Source organism: Pseudopodoces humilis, chromosome 11 (genome assembly GCF_049639895.1).
Source record: "Pseudopodoces humilis isolate 2021_Gansu_Grassland_sample_001 chromosome 11, ASM4963989v1, whole genome shotgun sequence".
NCBI lineage: Eukaryota > Metazoa > Chordata > Aves > Passeriformes > Paridae > Pseudopodoces > Pseudopodoces humilis.
The window spans coordinates 11,146,100-11,167,019 of record NC_142210.1 but is presented as its reverse complement, the minus strand read 5'-3'; the positions used below and the strand labels follow the sequence as shown (position 1 = coordinate 11,167,019).

Genomic DNA, 20,920 nt, shown 5'->3' with positions numbered 1-20,920 from the left:
AGCCTACTGGCATTGGCTCCATCAGACAAAGGAGAAGCTTCCAGCAGCTTCTCACAGCTGCCACCCCTTTAAGCCACCCCTTTAGCCCCCTCGCTACCAAAATCCCACCACACAAACCCAACGCAGTGTTAAAATTTGGCTACAGCTGCTGTAAAAAGTCAATCCCAAAAGTTACTGTAGTTCACAGTAAGCCATTCTCAGTGATGTAGCACCAGTTAATTTGTCTCGGTGTCCTCCCAATGAGGGAATGTACTTCAGTCTTGCTCATTTAAGTATATAATCTTTCTCTGATCTTTGAAGTGATGAAATGAAGAAGTAGATCACGAGGCATAGAAATTAGAGCAGTAAAAGAGCTATTAGCCTGTAGAGCTCATTATTCCACCCCTAAAAGGCTACTTTGCAGTTCATTCTTGGGTGCTTTGTCCAGTATACCTAAAAACCTGGGAATACAGGAAGAATGAAGGAGCAATTCTAGTGCGCAGAAACTCAGTCCTTTTCTCTCTGGTTTAATCCAGCTATAGGATGAAGCAAAGCAGTAATTGCTGCCATTATAGAGAACAAATCTATTAGCATTTCTACAGTGCTTCAGCTCTAGCTGTGAATGCCTAATCAGTCCTATTGCTGGAAAAATATTTTCCAGCCTCTTGTCAAATCTATGTCTGATTGCAGTGCATTACTGCAAAGCCACTTCACCCGTGCCCTGGCCCACATCACCAGAGGGCTGGGTGAGAATTTTTGAAGCCAGTGCTGGTGTGTAGGAAACAATACAGCAGTGTCTGTCATTGCTTCAGGAACTGGGCCTCTAACAGAATCCTGCCCAGCATAACAGGCAAAGGTGTTTGTGTTTCTAGAACTGTAAAACTCTAAACAATGGGTGTGTAAAGATCTTACACACCTTTGCAGGAATAGTAACATTTACCCCAATGTCCACGCTAGCCTTAGCCTTAATAATTACATTGCATTTTCCTCACCCAGACTTCCCCAGCAGTTTTGGCTGTAGGCTGTTTCTCATTCCCTGTTCTGCATGCTTATCAGACTGATAATAAGCACTATCGAGCCACTGCTACATCCTGATGCAAACGTAGCTGCACAGTGTGACACATATTTTGTATATTTACCCTGAATCTCAATGAGTTGCACCTGCTTTTCTACTAATCAGTAGTTTTGTTCTGCCTTCACAAACCCTGGAAATTTAAGGACAGTTGAAGCTTAGTATGCAGTTCTCAGGACTGATAGAGCTGCTTGGTTTCAATCACCCAGCACATAAGTGTTGTAATCTGGCCAAATATGTTTTCCTTATTTACACTTCTATTTAATTTGATATGTAATGCACGTGAGTCAGACAAAAATAATTTGTCCCATGATGTTTTTACATACGCATTTAAGAATTTTATCTCCTGTAATTCACTGTCACTGTTAGCACTGTTCCAAAGTCAAAATCATTTAAACAAATATCTCAATCTTTTCTCATCAAAACCATTCATTTTTAATGCATTTACAAAGTAATTTTTTCCATGAGAAAGCAGCCAGTGCCTCACAACTGCATTTCCATTTAATGAATTTAATTATCATTCTTTCACCTCACCCAGGAAACATTTAAAGAAATTTTCCATTTAATCATTTCAACTAAAAGCTACGGCAGTAGCTTTGGATTTTAAAGATTGTCAAACCTCATCCTGTGGAATGGGAAACTTTGTTTGTTAAACAAGACACAACGATCATGAAAGACCCTGTAATGGGAAAAGCGTGTCCTGTAACTGGGCACGTGCACTCCTTGGTTAGAAAAGTGACCACCATGAGATGCACCAAATCAATCTGTACTAGAGATGTTAATTCCACAAGCTGTTCAGGAATGCTGTGGTAAAACTCTCTTTTATACATCCAACTTGTGCCTGTGTAAGTCTCCTTATCACATCCCAGGGCTGGAAGAATAAAATACATTTATTTTAGAAGGTCCTTCAGCCTTTGGGGGAAAGGAAATGAAAACCTGGACAGGGAGTGAAGTAGACCTTGACACATCTGTAGATTTATACTAGAGGTTCAATCATATATCTCACAGGATCCTATAGGTTTATATCCTAAATCTCAGAAGGAATAAGAAATAACTCCCACCTACTGACTTCTGCTAGCAATAACTAACCAAATGTTTTGGCAATTCCTAAGCTTAAATGGGGTCTGTCCTTGGCTGTTGTCAGTGAGGAGCATGGATACAGGATAGAGCCACAGAACATACTCAGACTGCTGTGTGGGTGGGCTTTGTGCAGTGTGAACTAGAGTAAAAGAAGAAAAAAAAGAATTCTACAAAGGGCTTTTTATGTGGTTAAACCCTGTGAGGATCCCCCTGGTATGTCCAGACCTGACACAAAGCAGCTTGCACCTGAATATCTGGAACATTCTTGGTAGTGAGGACAGGATGTTTTCATCAGCATTTTCATTCACTACCTTGAACTTGTCAAGTTGCTCACAACATACTGAAAAGCAGATTAGGGAATGACTTCACAAACAGCAATTGCCTAACGTTCCATATGTTTGGTTATTATGAGTCTCTGCCCAAGGGATTTATCATGAAAATTCTGTTGCACTTTGATATTAAAATAAAAAAACTACAATGAAGAGATGGTTGTATGCTATGGAGAAGAACCAACACCACTGTGTGAAGGAGCTGACTGAAATACTGGCACTGAATCCATGTGATCCAGGAGCACAGTCTGGTGAGGAAGAGGCAGATCCCACAAGACAGCAGAGTTCTCCTCTACAGAGCACCCATACTTGTCAAACTTGTTAGTACAACTTCAGAAGCCACAAACCTATTAAAGAGGAGTGTTTAAAATAAAAATATAGGAGCACAATAGCAGGCTTCTTGGGGACCCTGCTGCTATATCTAAAGTAATAAAAACCATTTCTACCTAGCGCACCAGTTAAGGATAACTTTATAAGCAGCAGGACATAACCTGCTTACCACAGGTTAAGTGTTTTAAAGCTTATGTCCTGCTGATTCATTCTGAATCATATCACCACAAATACATTCACCCTGGGAAGTTATTTATTGGCTTGGATGGTTCCTGTTTCTGAAAGTTCATTGCAGTAGTTTCATGTCACTTTAGGCCTATCTGCATGCCTGTCCAATAGTTAATTTTTCTTTTTCAGCAAAAAAAAACCTGTTTTCACTTGACCAATGAGCATCATTGCACATTAATACTCTTATAGCCCTAGAAACAGGAGCTAGCCTGGGCACAAGGAATTTTATCATTCTCTTCCATCTTTGTTCATCAGAGCAAGGATTCTGTTTAAAAATAAACCCAAACTCAAAATGTTTGTTAAAGGTTGAATGTGTTTCTTTTCCTGTCTATACACTTATAGAGATTCTCACACTTTCAGAGGTCTAAATTTTAGATTTCAATTACTAAGGCACAAGACTGATCCATATCCTAAACTGTAACCACACCCTAATTTATAAATGAGGAACTTTGGTATTTTAAAGTTGGTTGATAATTCGAAGTGTCCCAAATTTCTAAGGGAGACTGAACCAAGCCCGGGTAGCACCTGGAAACTCTCAAGCCTTGGCAATATCCCTGTCTGTCCTAAACACATTTAACTTTTTCATCAAACAATAAATTTTACGTTTGAAAACTGCACTAACTTAAATGCCTGTCAAGGATACCTGTCAGTTTTCATTTATAGTGCAAGTATGAATTCCTGTTTTCTTTGTTCTTGAGCTACTTGTACCACTATCTGATTGAGCTAATCCAATAAAAATGCTAAAACTGTTTCAAACATTTTTCTTTATAGTTCATTTCATGCCCTATTTTACAGCAGGTTGTTCTCTAATCTAATTTACATTACTCCAAAATCACAAACTGATCCTAATTACCTTTTAATGATAATACAAGCTAATTTAAAGGAAACATCAGGTGTTGCAATGAAAACCTATTGTAGAAGTTCACTGCAAATGAGATCTTTGGGTTTATGTATTTTGATATGAAATATTAAATGAAAATATTTTCTTGCTTTATGTATTAAATTCGTTATTTACACTGTAGTTTCAAATGTGGGGCAGAAGTGTGGCTATTTGGAGGAGTTCATTCTGAAATTTAGAGAATAGATTAATTATTCATTAATTAGTTCTGCATGAATAATAACCAGAAGCATGAGTCTGCCTTTAACATAGATTGATAGCAGGTTAGGATCCAGCAATGTTTCTATACTTGGAGAGGGAGTTCAAAACATTATTGGCTCTCACTTTCTTGACTCAAAATACTTTTCTTCTGAATTTCTGCTGAATCAGACTTGGTTTTTTCCTTTAATCACTCAGATCTGAGAGGTCTGAGGACTTTCCACAGACAGGTCTTTTGTACAAACACTCTTGACTCTCCTGAAAACTATTTCTGAAAGTAGAATTTTTCTCTCATATCGAGTTATGAAGAAAACTCAGAGGTTTATTTGACACATGGAATGTTCTTGAGGTTGAAAAGACAAAATTATCCTCATAGATCCCTCTGTCAATATAATAATAAGGTGATACACAGTTATATTAATTTTGGCACATTTGAAGCTTCTTCCAAGGTGAAGAAAAGAGATACAAAGTTTTGTTCTGGGTCCATAGCTAATCTGTGACACTTAAATGCTTTCAGATGTGCTTAAAGCCATGGATTTAGCAGAGTCTTTAATATTAAAGTCAGACATTTATATAGATAATGGGATGGGATTAGGGGTCTTAACATTTCAGAATACAAAGCACCCACTCAGCTGGGAATTCAAGAGAAACTTTTCATACTGGAGACAGTTTTATGAGCTGCAACAGGTCTTCTTGAGTTTACAAAACCCCAAAATATTTAGACTATACTAAGTTCTTCAGAATGTTGACCTCTTGTAGGTAAAGAAAGAACCTTTAATGTTAAGATTGCTAGAATTATGGCAATCATCAAAGTATCTCATTGGTGAAGTGAATTCATTGCTGACTGACTGAATGAGCCAATTAACCAGTGAACTCAATTTACCCAACCCCTGACTGACTTTGTGTGTGAGTTCAGTATGAGACAACAGTTGTGTAATCTGAGAACTCTGAGTTATTGACATTTAACTACATTAAACTCCTGTGGATAATACAGTCACTGTCTTATTTTCTCTGTGTAAACTGGGTATTTTCAGTCCTTCTTTTTTCATAATGAAAGTCTCTTGGTGTCACTAATATTTTTTTAGAATGCCACCACCTTCTGTACAGCAGTGATTTAGGAATTTCTAAAATAATTTTCATTATTGTATCTGGAAAATCTTTTCTATCAGACTAGAAAAAGTCTGCTTTTTCTAGGTTTAATTTTTACTGTCATGGGGATATCTCTCTCAAAGTATGTATGCCTGTCAGTAATTCTTCACCTTTTTGAAAGTTCTCTCAATTTATAACACTGAGTAAAGTAAATCTTGAGGTAATGTTTAAATTTGTACTGCAATAAAATATTGTGGCACTATGATTTGGACACAGTACAGTTGACAGTGTTTCATGGCTTATTTACCCAAGTAATTATTACATTTTACTCAGCACTCTGAGATCAGGTGCAGGTTTTTCATTGCAGAGGTTCAGGTTGTTATGTATATAATGTGTAATGGCTCTAATTTAACTGGAGTTCAGGAACACAGGGATCCTGAAGCTGTGTCACACTCATTAGAGAAATATTAAAAATGCATTAAATTATCGTATGCAGTCATGAGTGATGGTGAATTGCTTTGTATACCTGTGAGGCAAACTGTTGTAAAACTCTAATACAGTAAGGGCTATTTGAAAGTCAGTCTGAAACAAAAGATAAGAGATTTTTTAAAAAAAACACCAAACCATGAAATACCATTCATTGGTAGTTTCCAGTGAAGATTGGTGACCTCAGCTTTCATCTCATGTGTGTTCATGCCTTACCCCCTTTTTTTCACTCCTTACTTTTGCTGCATTGTCAGCATTTACCAGCAAAATCTACAATTGTATCTTGAAATTTTGAACATTGGCAAAATGTTTCTTTCTACCTTAAAAGAAAGCATCTCTATATTTCAATAGACATTTCCCATGGTTGAATGTACTACAGAAGACTAACCAAAATAAAATTCATGCTGACATGTAGCTATTCTTTACTTTCATGAGGACAAATCCATAGGAAGATATTTTTAGTTAAGCAAAGACTCAGATACTGAGGCTTTCTGAGCACTCGAGCCTCCTGCATAATCTTGTCCAAGCCAGTCCTAAAGCCTCAAACACAAATATGGTTGGCCTTCCCTTAAGTGAAAAAATGGGGCATCACAGGACTGCAGTTTTGAAGTTTTTCTATCAGTTTTTCTATTACCAGTGGCCCCCAAATTGACTGATAGAGAAACCTGGGCTGGATTTTTTATTTACATTCAATACCTGCTTGCTTGATTAAACAACTCTGAGCAGCCTTCACTTTCCCAAAACTCCAGTAGCACAGGACTGTCTGAGGAACCAAGATACCTGTGGATTAATGGTTACTGAAACACAGCCTTTCTTTCCCTGTCTCTGAGGTGTGAAGTGTATTTCCCTCCATTTAGCCTTCCCATCCCAATTTCTGATGTAAGAAGCAAACAGAAGATGATCCATGACTACCACCAAAATCTCGGTGGTAAATCTTTCCCATTGCCCGCGGGAGAAGCCACACAAAGGCCTTTGCCCCTCCCGGAGCTCAGCAGTGCTCACTGGAGCTGTGTGTCACATCTGCTGATGCTAACACTTTGTGAGAGCTAAAGCTGTGCAGTTCTAATGCTCAGCTGCTGGACAGTCACTGTGCTCCAGGTAACTGGGGATGCAGCGAATTTGTAAAGTCGGGTTCTTTTCTGATCTCTGTTATTTCTATAGCCAGAGGGGTTTTCTTCTTGTGTGATTTCTACAGGATAACTCTAGGTAATGTTACTATTGCTTTATTGTTACCTGACACACTTCAGTGAGGTTTTCTCCTGCTTTGATTAGCGAGAAAATGATTTTTTGGAGAAAAGCCCATGATAGTACCTTTTATAGTGACAAAACTGATTTAAAAGAGGACTAAAAGAAGGAAGTAGTAGCACAGAGAGCAATTTGAAATAACGGATCACTGTGGCCAGAACATTTGATGTGAAGAATTCTATTGTGTAGAAAAAGCTATAGAAATATCTTGGTATGGTAGAAATAGAAAGATCAAAATAAAGAAATGCATTTTTCATTTTCATCTCTACTATTTGTGTTTTTCAGCATATATTTTAAATTCTGTCAAGTGACTTCTTTATTTCTATTATAGTATCAGCCAATCACTATTTTACTTCATACACAAGCAAGAATAAAATCATCCCTTTTTCCTCTTGTTGGTTTATTAATATCACTATTCCTTGTGAAAAAGAAGAAATATGAAGGAAGAAATATTTTTTCATCTTTTACTTGCATGATTACAATCTGTAGCCATGTTCAACTGGCTTCAAGCTACAAGAAAATCATGTCTTGATAGGGTAAGATTCTTTAGGGAATTAGACTATGAGATAAAAAATTCTCTTCAGACTAGAAAATATATTTGGCAAGAAAAATTTAAATTACAAGTCTCTTCCATGCTACACAGAATAACTGCACAAACGCTTTAAATATGGAATTATGCTTTTAAAACCTTTAACACAATAAAGACCCATAGTGAGATTCAACAGTGATAATGCAATGAATAACAAAGCTGAAGAAAATACAACTGCTGATAGAATCATCAGGCAGATGGGGCTATCTGTATTGAGGATACAGGGCATGTGTGTGTGCTTTATGTCTTCACTTAGCAGGTTCTGTTACATTCTATTCATGTTCTCTAGAGCTTTAAATTAAGAGTAGATTCCTTTAGAACTGGTAGGTTTTCTTCTTTTAGTTTGTATGAGACTATGCAGTTAGTTTAAAAAGAAGCAGTATCCTATAAACTAACCTGCCAATATGTATTTATTGCCATGGTTTTTTTAGTTTGCTCTGTTGCAGAGGGATAGGTGCTGTGATGCCAAGTCCTGCAAGCTGAAGATGTGTCTGGGATTTTTAGGAGGCAAAGCTTGGCACAGATTTCTTGCCTGACTACACCATTGAGGCATATTTTTACCACAAGGGACTTGAAGGATTTTTTTCAGTTTGCATTTGTCTCATCTCACATGTACCTAAGGTACCTTATGCACTGTCTCCTTGTCCCTCTTTGTGCACTGTTCATGCATACAGAGCTGCTCTCTAGAGTTCTTTTGGACCCTGCTGTCTCACGTTCCCAGGAGCGCTGGTCCCAGGCTGGTTGTACCAGCTGTCTTTAGGAGCAGCACAGCTCTTGCTGATTACCTGTCGGGTGTGCTGTGCTCACTCTGTGTTACTTATGGCCTTTCTTAGCCACCCAGAGGACTAAAACTCTTGCCAGGATTTCAGCCTCCCTGTCTTGAAGACTCTGGTATCTTTTCCCTTCCCAGTGTGGTCTGATCCTGTTTGTGACTACTTACAATGCTTCTGTCCTTTGCATCTTTCCTGCAGCCTCCCCATTCTGCATCAGACATACCCCACTTCCTCTCTCTAAAATTACCAATTATCTCTCTTTTACTAGCAGTATGCTGAAGAGAGGTTTTGCTATTAAGAGCTTTCTCACAAGAACTTCCCAAAAACCCCCAAAGCAATTTTGCTGTCTCTTTTCAGATCCCTTAAAACCAGATGCTGCTAAAGGAAGCTCTTGCAAAAAAATAAGCTTCTGTTGAGCAGCATCTAAAGCTCTTCCTGAGCATTTAGAAAGTTTTATGTGTAGTAATTACTCCTTAAAGGCCTTAGGAGATGGCTTTTTTCCCTCTGCATGTAAACAGCAGCTAGTTCACGGATGTCCCAGTTCCAGAGTAGCCTTCCTAGAGAGTAGCTTTAGAAACAAACTCATTGGAACCTTCCAGCAGTACACTGCCAGCCAGTGTGCTTTCCAGACTCCTTTCCTCAATGCGCAGCAGAACTGTGGTAGTAAAAAACTGGACCCTGCACAAATGGAGACTCTTCACCCCCACTTTTCTACACCAAGCTTCAAAATTCAGTCTAGCCTCAAAAATCTAAGGATAGCCCAATGCTCAGAATAATTAAACCCTTGAAGAGTTTTTGTTCTGGTTCTTCAGTGTCTGTTATTTACTTTTATTTTTGTTAGTTTTGTCAGTTTAAAGGGGTTTTTTTGTGTTGTTGTGCTGAGATTTTGTGTGGTTTGTGTGGTTTACTTGCTGGCTCATATTGGAAATTGTTGTAGTTAAAGTTCAGTTTCCCAGAAGATTCTTACTTCAGCAAGTCAAATATTTATATGGTGTCTCCTCTACTGTGTAATGACAGCATTCTATGCAGCATTTTTTAGTGATGAGGCACTTTGTAAGTGCCAGACTTGCATAATCTGGAAAATTCTGAATTCTCATGTGTTTCATTACATTACTGTTTTTCTCTTTTCCTGCTGAAGTGGTAAAATATTTGCTCTAGCTTGATGGGTTCCTCCCCAGACTTAAAAAAAAATGTTTGGCTGTAGAAAATATCAGGTCTCCTGCAGCAAAGCTGATCTGTATTTTATTATTCTGGTTTTTTACTTTATTAATGTTACAAATCTATGTCAAATCGGTTATTCACAAACATTTTTTTGAAGAACAAAACCATCACTAAGTCCATCTGAGAAGTCTTCCGCAACTTTTAATTACTGATAAATTTAATTATCATTACTAAATTTGTCAAATAGTTAGAACTTAGTTTTATTTACTATTTTTAAATAGGTTTTAAATGAGGGAGAAGAATGTCTCTGGTCAAACCTGAAAGTAGGTTTAGGCAATTATTTCTAAAAGACATGGCTGTGCTCACTTCTCTTACTGTGGCTTTGGATACAATTGAACATTGGGAGAGCTGCACCACAATCAGGTTTTGAAGGACTCATTCCTTAAAGCTGACAAATTTTGCTGGGGATAAAAAGACAAAGTTCACTGCAAGGTCTTGAGTCATTATGCTTTGGGAAGGGAGAGAAGGTGAGCTCATCAATCAAGGAGACCCACAGCTGGATATGGTGTTTTAGGGCAATTGCTGGTGAACTGTTTGCTAGAGAACTTTTGTAAATATGTACACAAATACCCAGGGCCACTGGGGAAGGCCGTGGTGACCTGTCTGCTTCTCTCCTTATGCAACACAGTGAGCTTGGTGACGTATCTGAAAGTGATTTGTAATTAACTCTCCGGCTGTTTGTTAATTGCACTTTATCTGTCCCTCAGATCTGTGTTGATGTGACTTCAGGAGCTCTTTAGGAGGATAGCTGAGGGCAAAACCTAGCCCAGGAGGAGCACGCATGGAATTGTTTAAATGATTGGTTTAGAGTCTGAAGTTAGAAGAGCACAGCTGTCAATGTGTTTATGGAGCAGGCATTGGATGCAATGGGGTTTATTATTAACTAGACTGAACATGAATCATATTGTAAAAATCTGCAACAGGTTCTAACAACAAGTGAATCTCTTTTTTTTTTCCAAGTTATTTCAAGATTCTGGTTGTAATGCACATCTCAGAGAGCACTGCCTAGTTACATAAACCAGTGATAACATTTCCTGTGAAACCAGTGAGGCTGTATCGGTGTATTTTGAAGTGTGACTTTGTTGGCTCACTGTCATTGTGAGTTGTAAAATATGCCCATTTAGAGACCTTATGTGGAACTTTGAGTGCCACTAACATTTAAAAGCTGATAGAATAAAACAATTAAATTATAAATACAGAGCAAGCCACACAGCTGATAGTAGAACTGCCTTTGTTTAAGTGTTCTACATTAGACAAATTTGTCTTAATAATGTCTTCTTAAGCTTACATTATCTTTCCTTTTGAAAAATAAACAGCCCAAACCATTGTTCTTTGCTAACAGCAGATGACAATCACCCAGAAAACCTTTGATTTGGAATTGTCTCTGATGTTTCAATACAATATTTGACAGCTGAACAGGAAATAGAATTTTTAAATTATACCAGTTAATGTTCAGTATTGATTACTACAGTCATTGAAAAGAAGCTGAAGAGAATAAGAACCTGTTTCATAGTGTAAATTAAACATAAGTATTAAATACTCTGTCTGAATACCAGTCTTATCTTTGCCCTGACAGGTTGATCATGTATGGCTTTGTGAAGGCCATGGTACATATTGGCCAATTAAAGCAATGGGAATTCCACTTCACTGACTGTTTATTTTTTGGATCACTGATGTCTGCCACAGATCCAGGTAACCATTTCAAATAAATTACTTTTTCAAAAGTTAGAAGAGTAAATAAGAACTGTACATGTCATTGAAATGTTCAAAGTCTCTGTTCTTGTTTTTGTTTTTTTTTCTTTCCTTAGCTGTTAAATATCTGATATTCTGATAATCGTAAGTCAATCAAAGTCAAAGTCAAAATCAAAGCTCCAGAGGTCCCTTGTGGGTTTTTAGTAGCTGGTTTTCCTAGGTTGAGATCACAAACTTTATAATTGAGGTTGCTGAAAAGATTGGGAAAATGTTCTCTGATCTTCAGGACACCACCTGTTGCTTGCTGATATGAGAACTGCTCTAAGCTGCAGCCTCAGAGATAATAATCACAACCTCACATCCACATGTGAGTTTAAAGATATGGGGAACGGAGCATTCAAATTTGGCCATATAAATACTGTTTATACGGTAACAATGAAGTGTTCACAATAAATACAACTCTAAAAAAACAGTTACCAAGAAATTGACTTGAATTTCCAGATGTGAGATTTAAAACCCAAAGTTACAGATAAATGGCAAAGTCTGGGAAGCAGACTCAGTCAATTTTGAAATCACAGAATCATTGAGATTTGGAGGGATGTCTGGTTGGATTCTAGTCCAACCTTTCAATTAAAACAGTCTAATCTCAAAGTTAGCCTGGATTTCATAGATTTGTTCAGGTATGTTGGAAATGTCAATACGAGTTACTCATATTAAAACTATTGCTATTTGCAACTGTGGGAACACAGTAAAGGAGAAGGTGAAGAGATTTTTTTAGAGGTTATCCACAAAGACAAAGTACAAATTCTGCAAGGGTGCATTGGATTTTTGCAAAATTTTCAGTCGAGCTGTTAAAGGAAATGGAACAGAAACCATTTTGTGATGCATGTTAAATGCTGCAGTAGTGTTAAAAAACTACCCTTGAGAAACTTCTCTGAGAGGCTTAGGACTAAATTTCAATTTCTTGGCTTTTAAAATAAATGAGAAAAAGTAATATTGTTCTACAACTTTTTTCTAGTCTCTAAATGAAGTCTCAATATTTAACAAAAGATTTTGGGCTTGTGATTTATCATTCTGACAGCTTAAAAGTACAGTATAAAACAATTTATTTCCACAAAACCAGTTGTTGCAAGATTACTGTAAAAGCTACCTCAAATTGTTATTATCAAATTAATCCACACCTCCAATATGCTGCCACTTCTTAGATCACCCAGCTATATTAATAAGACTCACCACATGATTGAACCCTACTCACAGAGCAAGAGAAAAACACAGATTTTAGAAGCACAAGGAGAACCTAGGAAAATAAACTGCTTGTGGAATAAAGCATCCTTACAATTTCCAAGTATATTTCTTGATAGTGCTATGAATAGGCTTTTGCAGCTGGCTTAGTTTATTTTCCCATTTTCCAGTCCAAGACTATTTAGTTTCACAAATGTTGACTTATGACAAGTAATGTATAAGACAAAGGCACTGATTTTTATTATAAGAGTATTAAATCACCACTGATTAATCTGGAACAATCAAAAGGAAAACAAAATCAACAAACCAGAAGCTCCTCTTGCACTGTAAGGAATAAGTTACAAGCATTACTTTTCCCAGAGTCTTTAGCAGGCTTGAAAAGCTAAAGCTGCAGTTGAGAAAAATATTTTTAGTGTGACAAACTGTCATTGATTAATATTGCTTCTAATTACTTCTCTGCTTATATAGTGTCTGTGCACATCCAAGAGTTTTTTAATGTTCAGTCTTGCTCCCTCTGATATCATTCACAATATTCTAAGTTGTTTTGTGTGTTCATTAATCTTCTTCATAAATTTCAACCCATCAAAGACTTAAGAGAATTTTGAATTAAGTTATTCATTAATTAAATGGTCAACACTGCTGAAAATATTTCATTGTGTTGTAGGATTTGCTAGTGAATTATAGAAGTGTACAAGCATGTAAAGAGCTCACTGGCATTCCAAAATCAGTTAAAAAAAATATGGTTCCCTAGAGGACTGATACATATTAGGGCATAAAATAATCAGTAGAAATATTTTATCTGTGGTAACTAGGGTTCATTTGGGGTTTTTTTAAGAAAACTTTAGTAAAATGTTGTTAGTGTTATCAACAATAAATTAGTCTTAAGATGAAATAATAAATTCCTGTCAGATTTGCTTCATGATTTTTCATTTAATTCTTCACTGTGCAGGATTATAAACTCATTTCAAAAAGAGATTTAATTTCCCTTGGCTATGGAAAGCAATTAAGTCTCAAAAGATGATAAAAACTGATCTGTTGACTTGACAGAAGTTGGTTTGATTGAGCTCCTTATTTGTGATAGCAAAGATGGCTGGTAGGTGTTTACATGTTAAATAAATACTTTTACTTTTGGGGCAGTAAACAAACATATGCCAGGCAAAATTTTTTAGTATTGTTAAGAAGAAGGAAATAATGTCACATCACTCTCTAGGTTTTAGTTCTGAAGTTTATCTTAAGGTTTTTCATCTAGTATTTTGGCATAAAAATAATTCAGAAGAATTACTCTTATATGCTGTGTGTTCTCTTACACAGAAAACTAGCACTTGAAATAAGACTAAGAAATTAATTTACTACTGGATAGACTTGGGACTGTGTTTTGCATTATAGACTGCGATCCTTAAATATCCACAATACTTCGTGATGCCTCAAAAAACTTCCATGTCTCTAGAAAGGACAGTTAGAAACTTCAGGGACAAAACAAGGTTACTCTCAACCACATAATTCATCTTACAGAGAACATCTCCTTCCAATAAATTTTCATTTTCAGTAGAGAAAGTTTCTCATTTTAAGAATTCAGGTGAGAGGTTAAATTTTGAGAAGTAGAATTTTAAAATTCCCAAATTATCCCTTCATTATTCTTTGATTTAAAACATGAGACCTGTATTTACATTTTCCCTTATTCTGATCAATAGGCATAATTTATCACATTGTCAAGGAAATCAGATCTTATTGTTTCATTGCATAAAACAGCACAAAAAGCAGTGAAACCCGGTTTCACTGCTGAAAGGGTGTCCTTGCATTAATACTGGGATTTGGTTTCTAATGCACCCTGATTCTGGGAGTGTTTTGCTGTGGTCACTCCCAAGGTGACAGGGCAGCTCTCCCTTGTTCTCTGGGGTGCTGCTCCTGAGAGCAGCAGTGAGCCAGGGAAAGGCGCTGCCACCAGAGACTGCAGAGTGACACTGCACACGAGGGAATTGTGACCCAGCTGTCCTCTGTGACTGACAGGCTGCCAGTGGCTGTAAGGGAATAATGAACAGAACAGTCCTGGCACAGGGATGTAAAGATGGGACCTCTGCCTCAGTCACCAAAAATACACCAGCAACTCCAGGGCCGCTGCTATTAGCATGTTCTGGGCAACGACCTTCCCGTGCAAAGACATTTCACATACCTTTAGCCCTTCCTTTTGTTTTTTTTTCTAACTTTTGATATTTCAAGTATAGAAAACAGATTTACCTTCACAGGGTTTGCTGAAGCACAGCTATTTCTGAGCTACATGAACTCCCTTACCTTTGGTCACATTGACAATCACAAGGCTCTTCCCTATTTGAAGTTACTATGGTTACAGCTGAACAGGAGCTGTGGGTTGCATTGCTCTTGTTATTGATAAAACTGGATATTTATCAGAAAGAGCATTTTCTGTTTCTCGTAAAATCGAAGGATTTTGCATTAAGAAGCGTAATTTATAAATAGAAGGTAACGCATTTCAAGTGCTCGTTATGTAAGACAGTTTATAAATGTGTTTTTAATTAAAATATATGTCTGCTTTCTTCTTATTCACCACTGGTCTGTGAGTGCTGTGACTTATTAATAGGGAAAGAACGCTATAATTCAAACTGGAATCTTTATTTTTAGACAAAGTCAATAGGAAATAAAAGATTTCTCTAATTTTATTTTCTTCCCAATTGATACTGCACTCCTAAAACAATTTAGGCCCATGAGCTATGAAAGATATTCATAGTTCTAGTTGGAAAACTGAAGCAAAATAATACCAGTACCTTATATAATAATGTAATTTATTTTTTGTTTCCCTATTCTTTTAAAAGTAACAGCAAAGTAGCATTGGATACAGTTAGCACAGGAATTATTGTAGTTTGGTGATTTTTCAGTTATATATACTTTTTACAGGGATCTATAACAAGCCAATTTCTTTCTACATTTGTCAAAAGACACCTTTCACAGCTCCACAAACACTTCTTATGACTTGGGTACCACTGAAATCATGTTGGGCTTAGCATGTGACAGATGTTACCTCAGCCCATAAAGTCAAGGAAGAAGTGAATCAGACTTCTGTTGGCATAAATACTGTGCAAATCTTAGATGCCTCACTATTTCCTGCTTCCCATCACTGAATTTTTAACTGAAGTTCACAACCCTTTCTGAGTCAGCAGCTCTGGTACATGTTATTTCTGCTGGTGTCTGTTTCCTACTGCCACAAAAAGTGTTGGTACTCCTCCAATGACCTTGCAGCCAGTTCTTCATCTGCCTCTCTTTCTGTCCTCATGCTTACATTGAAATGAGATGTGTACTTTAATGAAAAGTAGTTTGGTATTTTTATAATACATACTGTATCTAATGAATTATACAAATTTTTGAGTAGTTACCACATAAAAACCAAGCCCTACTTACTGTTCCTCAGCAGTGCCTTCAGAAAGCTAGGGCCCAAGCTGACAGCAGTGCAGCATTTACAGTCTTCACTTAGATATCAAAGTTCTCGCAGACTAGACATGTTACTTAGTATAAGTAACTTGGTATAACTATATTATTTTTAATATAATAATTATTTTAGTAAGTATATTATTTTTAAATTATTTCCCTTGAGTTTTAAAGTCATCCCTTAGACAAAATATGATGTGACTCGTTGGACATGATGACTAGTCCTAGAGCAGTATTGTGTAATGCTATTCAATAACTTTAATTAACTTTCTTATACAGCAGAGTATCACATCCCTTTTGATGTGTCCATTCTGACCTATGCCCAAAGATTCTCATAATTAATGAAGGCAAATGTGATCATGGGGAAGTGCCTAGACTGTGGTGGTCAAAACAAGGTAGAAATGTTTCCTGGAGCTCTTAAACAGGGTGGATGTGCTAAAGATCCTGCAGATCTCTGTTCTTGTACAGATACAATTTATAATTTTCATTAATGCGTTGGCCAATGCAACACAGAGTGTTTCTTTATTGTACAATATTCTGCTGAAAGGAGATTGCAAACATTTTGAAAGGCATGGATAGAGCTCAATGTGATTCCTGTAATGATTTAAAATAGACAAGGATAAATGGTACACTTGAAAAAAAGCATCTTCATAGATAGCAGATAAGAAGTGAGCATTCACTTCTGAAAATTATTTCAAGTTTACAAAATATGAAAATGAGTCGTAAGTACCAATACATAGCAAAAAAAAAAAAAGGAAAACAGGATTTATTAACATGTTCTACAGCATTTTATCAATCTGGTTTTAGGCACTGTATTTCAGGAAAGATATGAGCTGATTAGAGGGCAAGGAAACATTACTAAAAGGAGGAGATTGAAAGAAGTGAGTCTTTTTAGGGAGGAGATGTATGGCAAATGAGCCTTTGACTAGACAAATTCTGCTGAAAGAAAATCAGAATAAAGATGACAAATTTTTGTTTCTCATTAGGCTAGGAATGGAAATTGCAGACTTGAAAAGCAGGAGGGGAGATTTGGGTTAGACATGATTCAGGAATAATTGCATTTATAAATTGTATGAATACTGAAGAGCAAGTTAGACTCCTTTGGGATTTGTGGAACCAGCATCATTTCAGTTCTTCAAAAACAAATCAGATAAATATCTATCAGCAGTGGTAGGGCTGAAGTTTGCTCTGCCTTGGGCCAGACAAGCAGAGGGACAGAGCAGAGACCAGGACCCTTCAGTCAGGGACAGGTAAAGAAGATCCAATAACCTCCCCTGGAAATGGGAAAACATTTGAAATGGAAGATACTTTCTGAGAACTCGGTGAACTGGGGAGATTCTCCCAGAAGAAGCAATTGATGCATTACTGCATCGCTTGCTTTATTATTTTGCTTTAATTTGAAAAGATTAAAGTCATATTTTTGGGGTAGAGTTGGGAAAGAAAGCAAGGAGAGAAAGTTGATTACTTAGGAGGCAAGAGGAAGGAGAGGAATGTGTAGGCATCTGTCTAATTGGCTTGGCCTGCTACACACACCCCAGCAGTACATTGGACTTTGATTACTGTTTTCTTTTCCTTCTATCATTATCACAGGGACTATTAACAAGAGCCCAAACTAATTAGCTAATAAGCAAAAGCTGAAAGTGGCAAATAGTTTTAGCAAACAAGTCTGTTTTTTTGCCAATGACATTAGAGAGCAGGAGACTAAACTGAGTCCCCATTTAGCACATTAAGTCAGCATTGCTAATCAGGCAAAAACCTGAATATAGCTGTTGGTGAAAGAAGAAAATATCTTCTGTCAATAAAGCTTCTGCCTACACCTTTGAGCTATTCTAGGGAAAGAACTCTTTTCCTAGTTTAAATTATAACTGCAGTGGGAGTAGATGGGTGAGGTTACCAGGATGGTTAAATATAACTAGCTAATTTAAATACAGCTTCATCAGCAAATGTTCAACTACACACATCTCCTAAATTGTCTTCTGTAGAATAACACTTCCAAAATTCTTCAGAGATAACACATCAACAGAGTTCACTCTAACATAAAATTTCACAGGAAAACTGAGAATCTATTTTGGGTTTATAAACTGATTTTGAGATTACATAGCTATTTAAGTGCCATTTAGAAAATCTTAGAAGCAGTGCTTTCAAAGTTCCAAGAAATATTATTAAGACAAAGAATAATCAGCTGGTCATGCTTTTGTATGAATTTTCAGCTGTCATGTAAATGTAAAAGTATATCATTTTTATTTCTAAAATGTCAGATGTGAACTTGGCATCCCAGAAGCACTCTTAATCTTTGGGATTCCTGGCCTATGAGGACTGAGCGAATTGCACAGTTATGTACTAGAATGCTCACCAGTGAAGCAGTGAGTTACCATTTCATTTTTAACCAGACAAATAATTGAGGATCTTTACATTAAATTCTGTTTGAAATTAGAAAGCTCTGTTTTTTCTATGCAAAGAGAAAATAATAAGAATAATAAGAATTCAAATAATACCTACACAGAACATAGACAGCCTTCTTCAGCTGGAGATTATGAAGTGCAGGATAGGCCATAGGAAGGACTGTGAGCCCCTTTCTGCAGGGAAGAGCGAAAAACAGAGAAGGCCTAAGTTAATATCTACAGGACTTAATTACCTGAATATGAACTAAATGTCTAAATACTCCTGAGGATGTGTATCTAAATTGCTCACCTTCAATTTAAATTCACCACACTCTATTTTTTCTCTTGCATTGGTAAACTGAAAATCAAATATAGGGTATAACTCAGGGAGAAGTAAAGAACTTAGACCAGTGCTATGCTGAAGGAGCCTTAGAATGGGTTATAGGTGTCAAATATCCTGGGTTGGGTCAGAGACTTCGTGGTTACCCATGAGCTACATCCTTGTTGAGCGTCGGGCAGCACCCGTGGTTATGCTGCACATTCCTTAGTGAACATGTGTAGCAGATGGATAAGTGTTATTATATCCTTCTTAAAACAGGTAAACCCCTACTTATCACACAAAATCCACAGTAAAACCCAACTCTTTTCAGCATCCTTATTCCTCTGTGGTCACAAGATCACGGTGCTTTATGCACACTGAAACATGCTGTGACATTTTCATTTCTGTAGGATTCTCTGTGTGAGAGGGAAAGCTTCTTCCTAACTCAGCTGAAGCAGCAAAACTCATGGGCTTGATGAATTTAAGGATCTTACATATTCTGGTTGATCCTTCTTAACTCATTTTTATCCACTTAGGCAATGCATAGGACTGGGCTTCTCAAAACCAGTATTCTAACATTGCTTTATTTCTTGAATTGCCAGAAGAATACAAAAATAACAACTCACTTTGCTTTCTTTCCATACAGTGACAGTCCTTGCTATTTTCCATGAGCTGAATGTGGATACAGATTTATACACACTCCTGTTTGGAGAGAGTGTCCTAAATGATGCTGTGGCTATTGTGCTGACACAGTAAGTTACACCCACCTCCATTCTTTATTTGGTGAGATAATTAAAACTTTATTCACTGATATCATTCTCACTGATATAGTTTGTTCAAGTACAGCTAGACCATTTGAAGATTTTGTTATAAAGATGTGATTTTAGAATTTTTCTTGGTTTGTTAACACTAGAATTCCAATATTGTTCACAGCAACTGTATATCTACAATGCAATTTTTATTTAATGTTCTTTAACCCAGAAAGCAGTATATTCTGTAAAATTGTAAACTTCATTTATTATGATTTCTCATCTAAACAAGATATCTTGAAAAAATAATGTTAAATGAGCACCTAGGGCATAGGGCAACTATAAAATTCTAGACAGGTTCTTTTTATTTTTTGCAATCTATTTTCCAAGATCAAAACCACAAAGTGGTACACAGTATCTGTTTATCTACTTCTGTCTATGGAAGCTGGTAGAGCTTTCAGCTGATAATATTATCTTAAATTTATATACAGCTTCTTTATTCTCAGGAATCCTCAAACAGATCACAAATGATGGGCCAAAATCACACAAGTATGTGCTGTCCTAAAAACACAGATGCTAAGTACATGATTAACAGGATCTCAAGTTTACTCTACTCTACATGTATTACATGCTTCCCAGAGCTTTGCTAGAAATACAAATAATCCTCTCAGATAATCTTAAAAGTAACAGAACTGCAAAGTCAGATTCAGTTCTCCACAATGTTTGGAAGGTGCTTCACAGTAAGCCTCAATTCAGCGCCAATTTTCTCCTTAAAACATGATTTTATCCATTAATAAATTTTTCCTATATTTCAGAAAAATAGGATTTATCCTATCTTTCAGAAAAAAACCTAAAACTTTTAAAGAGTTCATAGTAGTTAAAAAAATGAGCTTAATATTTTGTCTGAAACCCCACGGAGTTTCAACTTATAATAATTGTTGCAAAAAAAACCCAAATTTGTTTCAGAATACAAAAAAAGAAATAGTATTACTATTTAATTTATCATTCTCCAATTATCAGTCCAATAACCCTCGCCTACACTAAACTCCTCTCACAGTTTTCAGAGCAAGACCAATGTTTTCAAATGCTATCAAGTGTCTGAGCACAGCAGTTCATGATTAGATACAGCATGGCTGTCACACCCAGGGACTGGGCTGGAATGTGTCACTTGGGAGAGCTGGTACATCAGATAATAAAATGGACAAAAGGAAAAGTAAGCAAAGACCAGAGAACTGGGTAGTGAGAACCCACAGAAAAGCACTGAAGCAGCTAAATTCTGATGAATTGGAAAGCATCTAGGTGGCAATAAGTCTGAGATTTTTCTCTCTCCCTTGGCATTGTTTAATAACAACCTAAACATCTTCAGCTCATTTAGACTCTTCATCTGTTAGTGCAAGGTTCCCAGACCAGGAACAGTGAGGCTCAAATCAACTCAAGGGAGCCCAGAATGTTTTAAGTTTCTCTAGTTTTCAGTCACCCTGATGCCAAAGCACACAGATCTCCCAAAGGAGCAACTCAACTGCAGAACATATCTAAAAAGAAAAGTCCCATCAGTTTCCAGTTCCATCAGTATTCCAGTACATGA

The 20,920-nt window shown here is 36.8% G+C and overlaps 1 protein-coding gene across 5 annotated transcripts in view; it reads left to right on the top strand.

Annotated features, from left to right (window-relative positions):
• Positions 1-20,920, top strand: part of SLC9A9 (solute carrier family 9 member A9) — a 175,630-nt gene that overhangs the window by 25,883 nt on the left and 128,827 nt on the right. For all 5 annotated transcript variants that reach the window (XM_005527073.3, XM_088061093.1, XM_014256202.2 and 2 more), the window contains exons 5-6: positions 11,094-11,209; positions 19,233-19,338. In XM_005527073.3, coding sequence (XP_005527130.1) covers positions 11,094-11,209; positions 19,233-19,338 — 222 coding nt within the window. The remainder of the gene's footprint in view (positions 1-11,093; positions 11,210-19,232; positions 19,339-20,920) is intronic.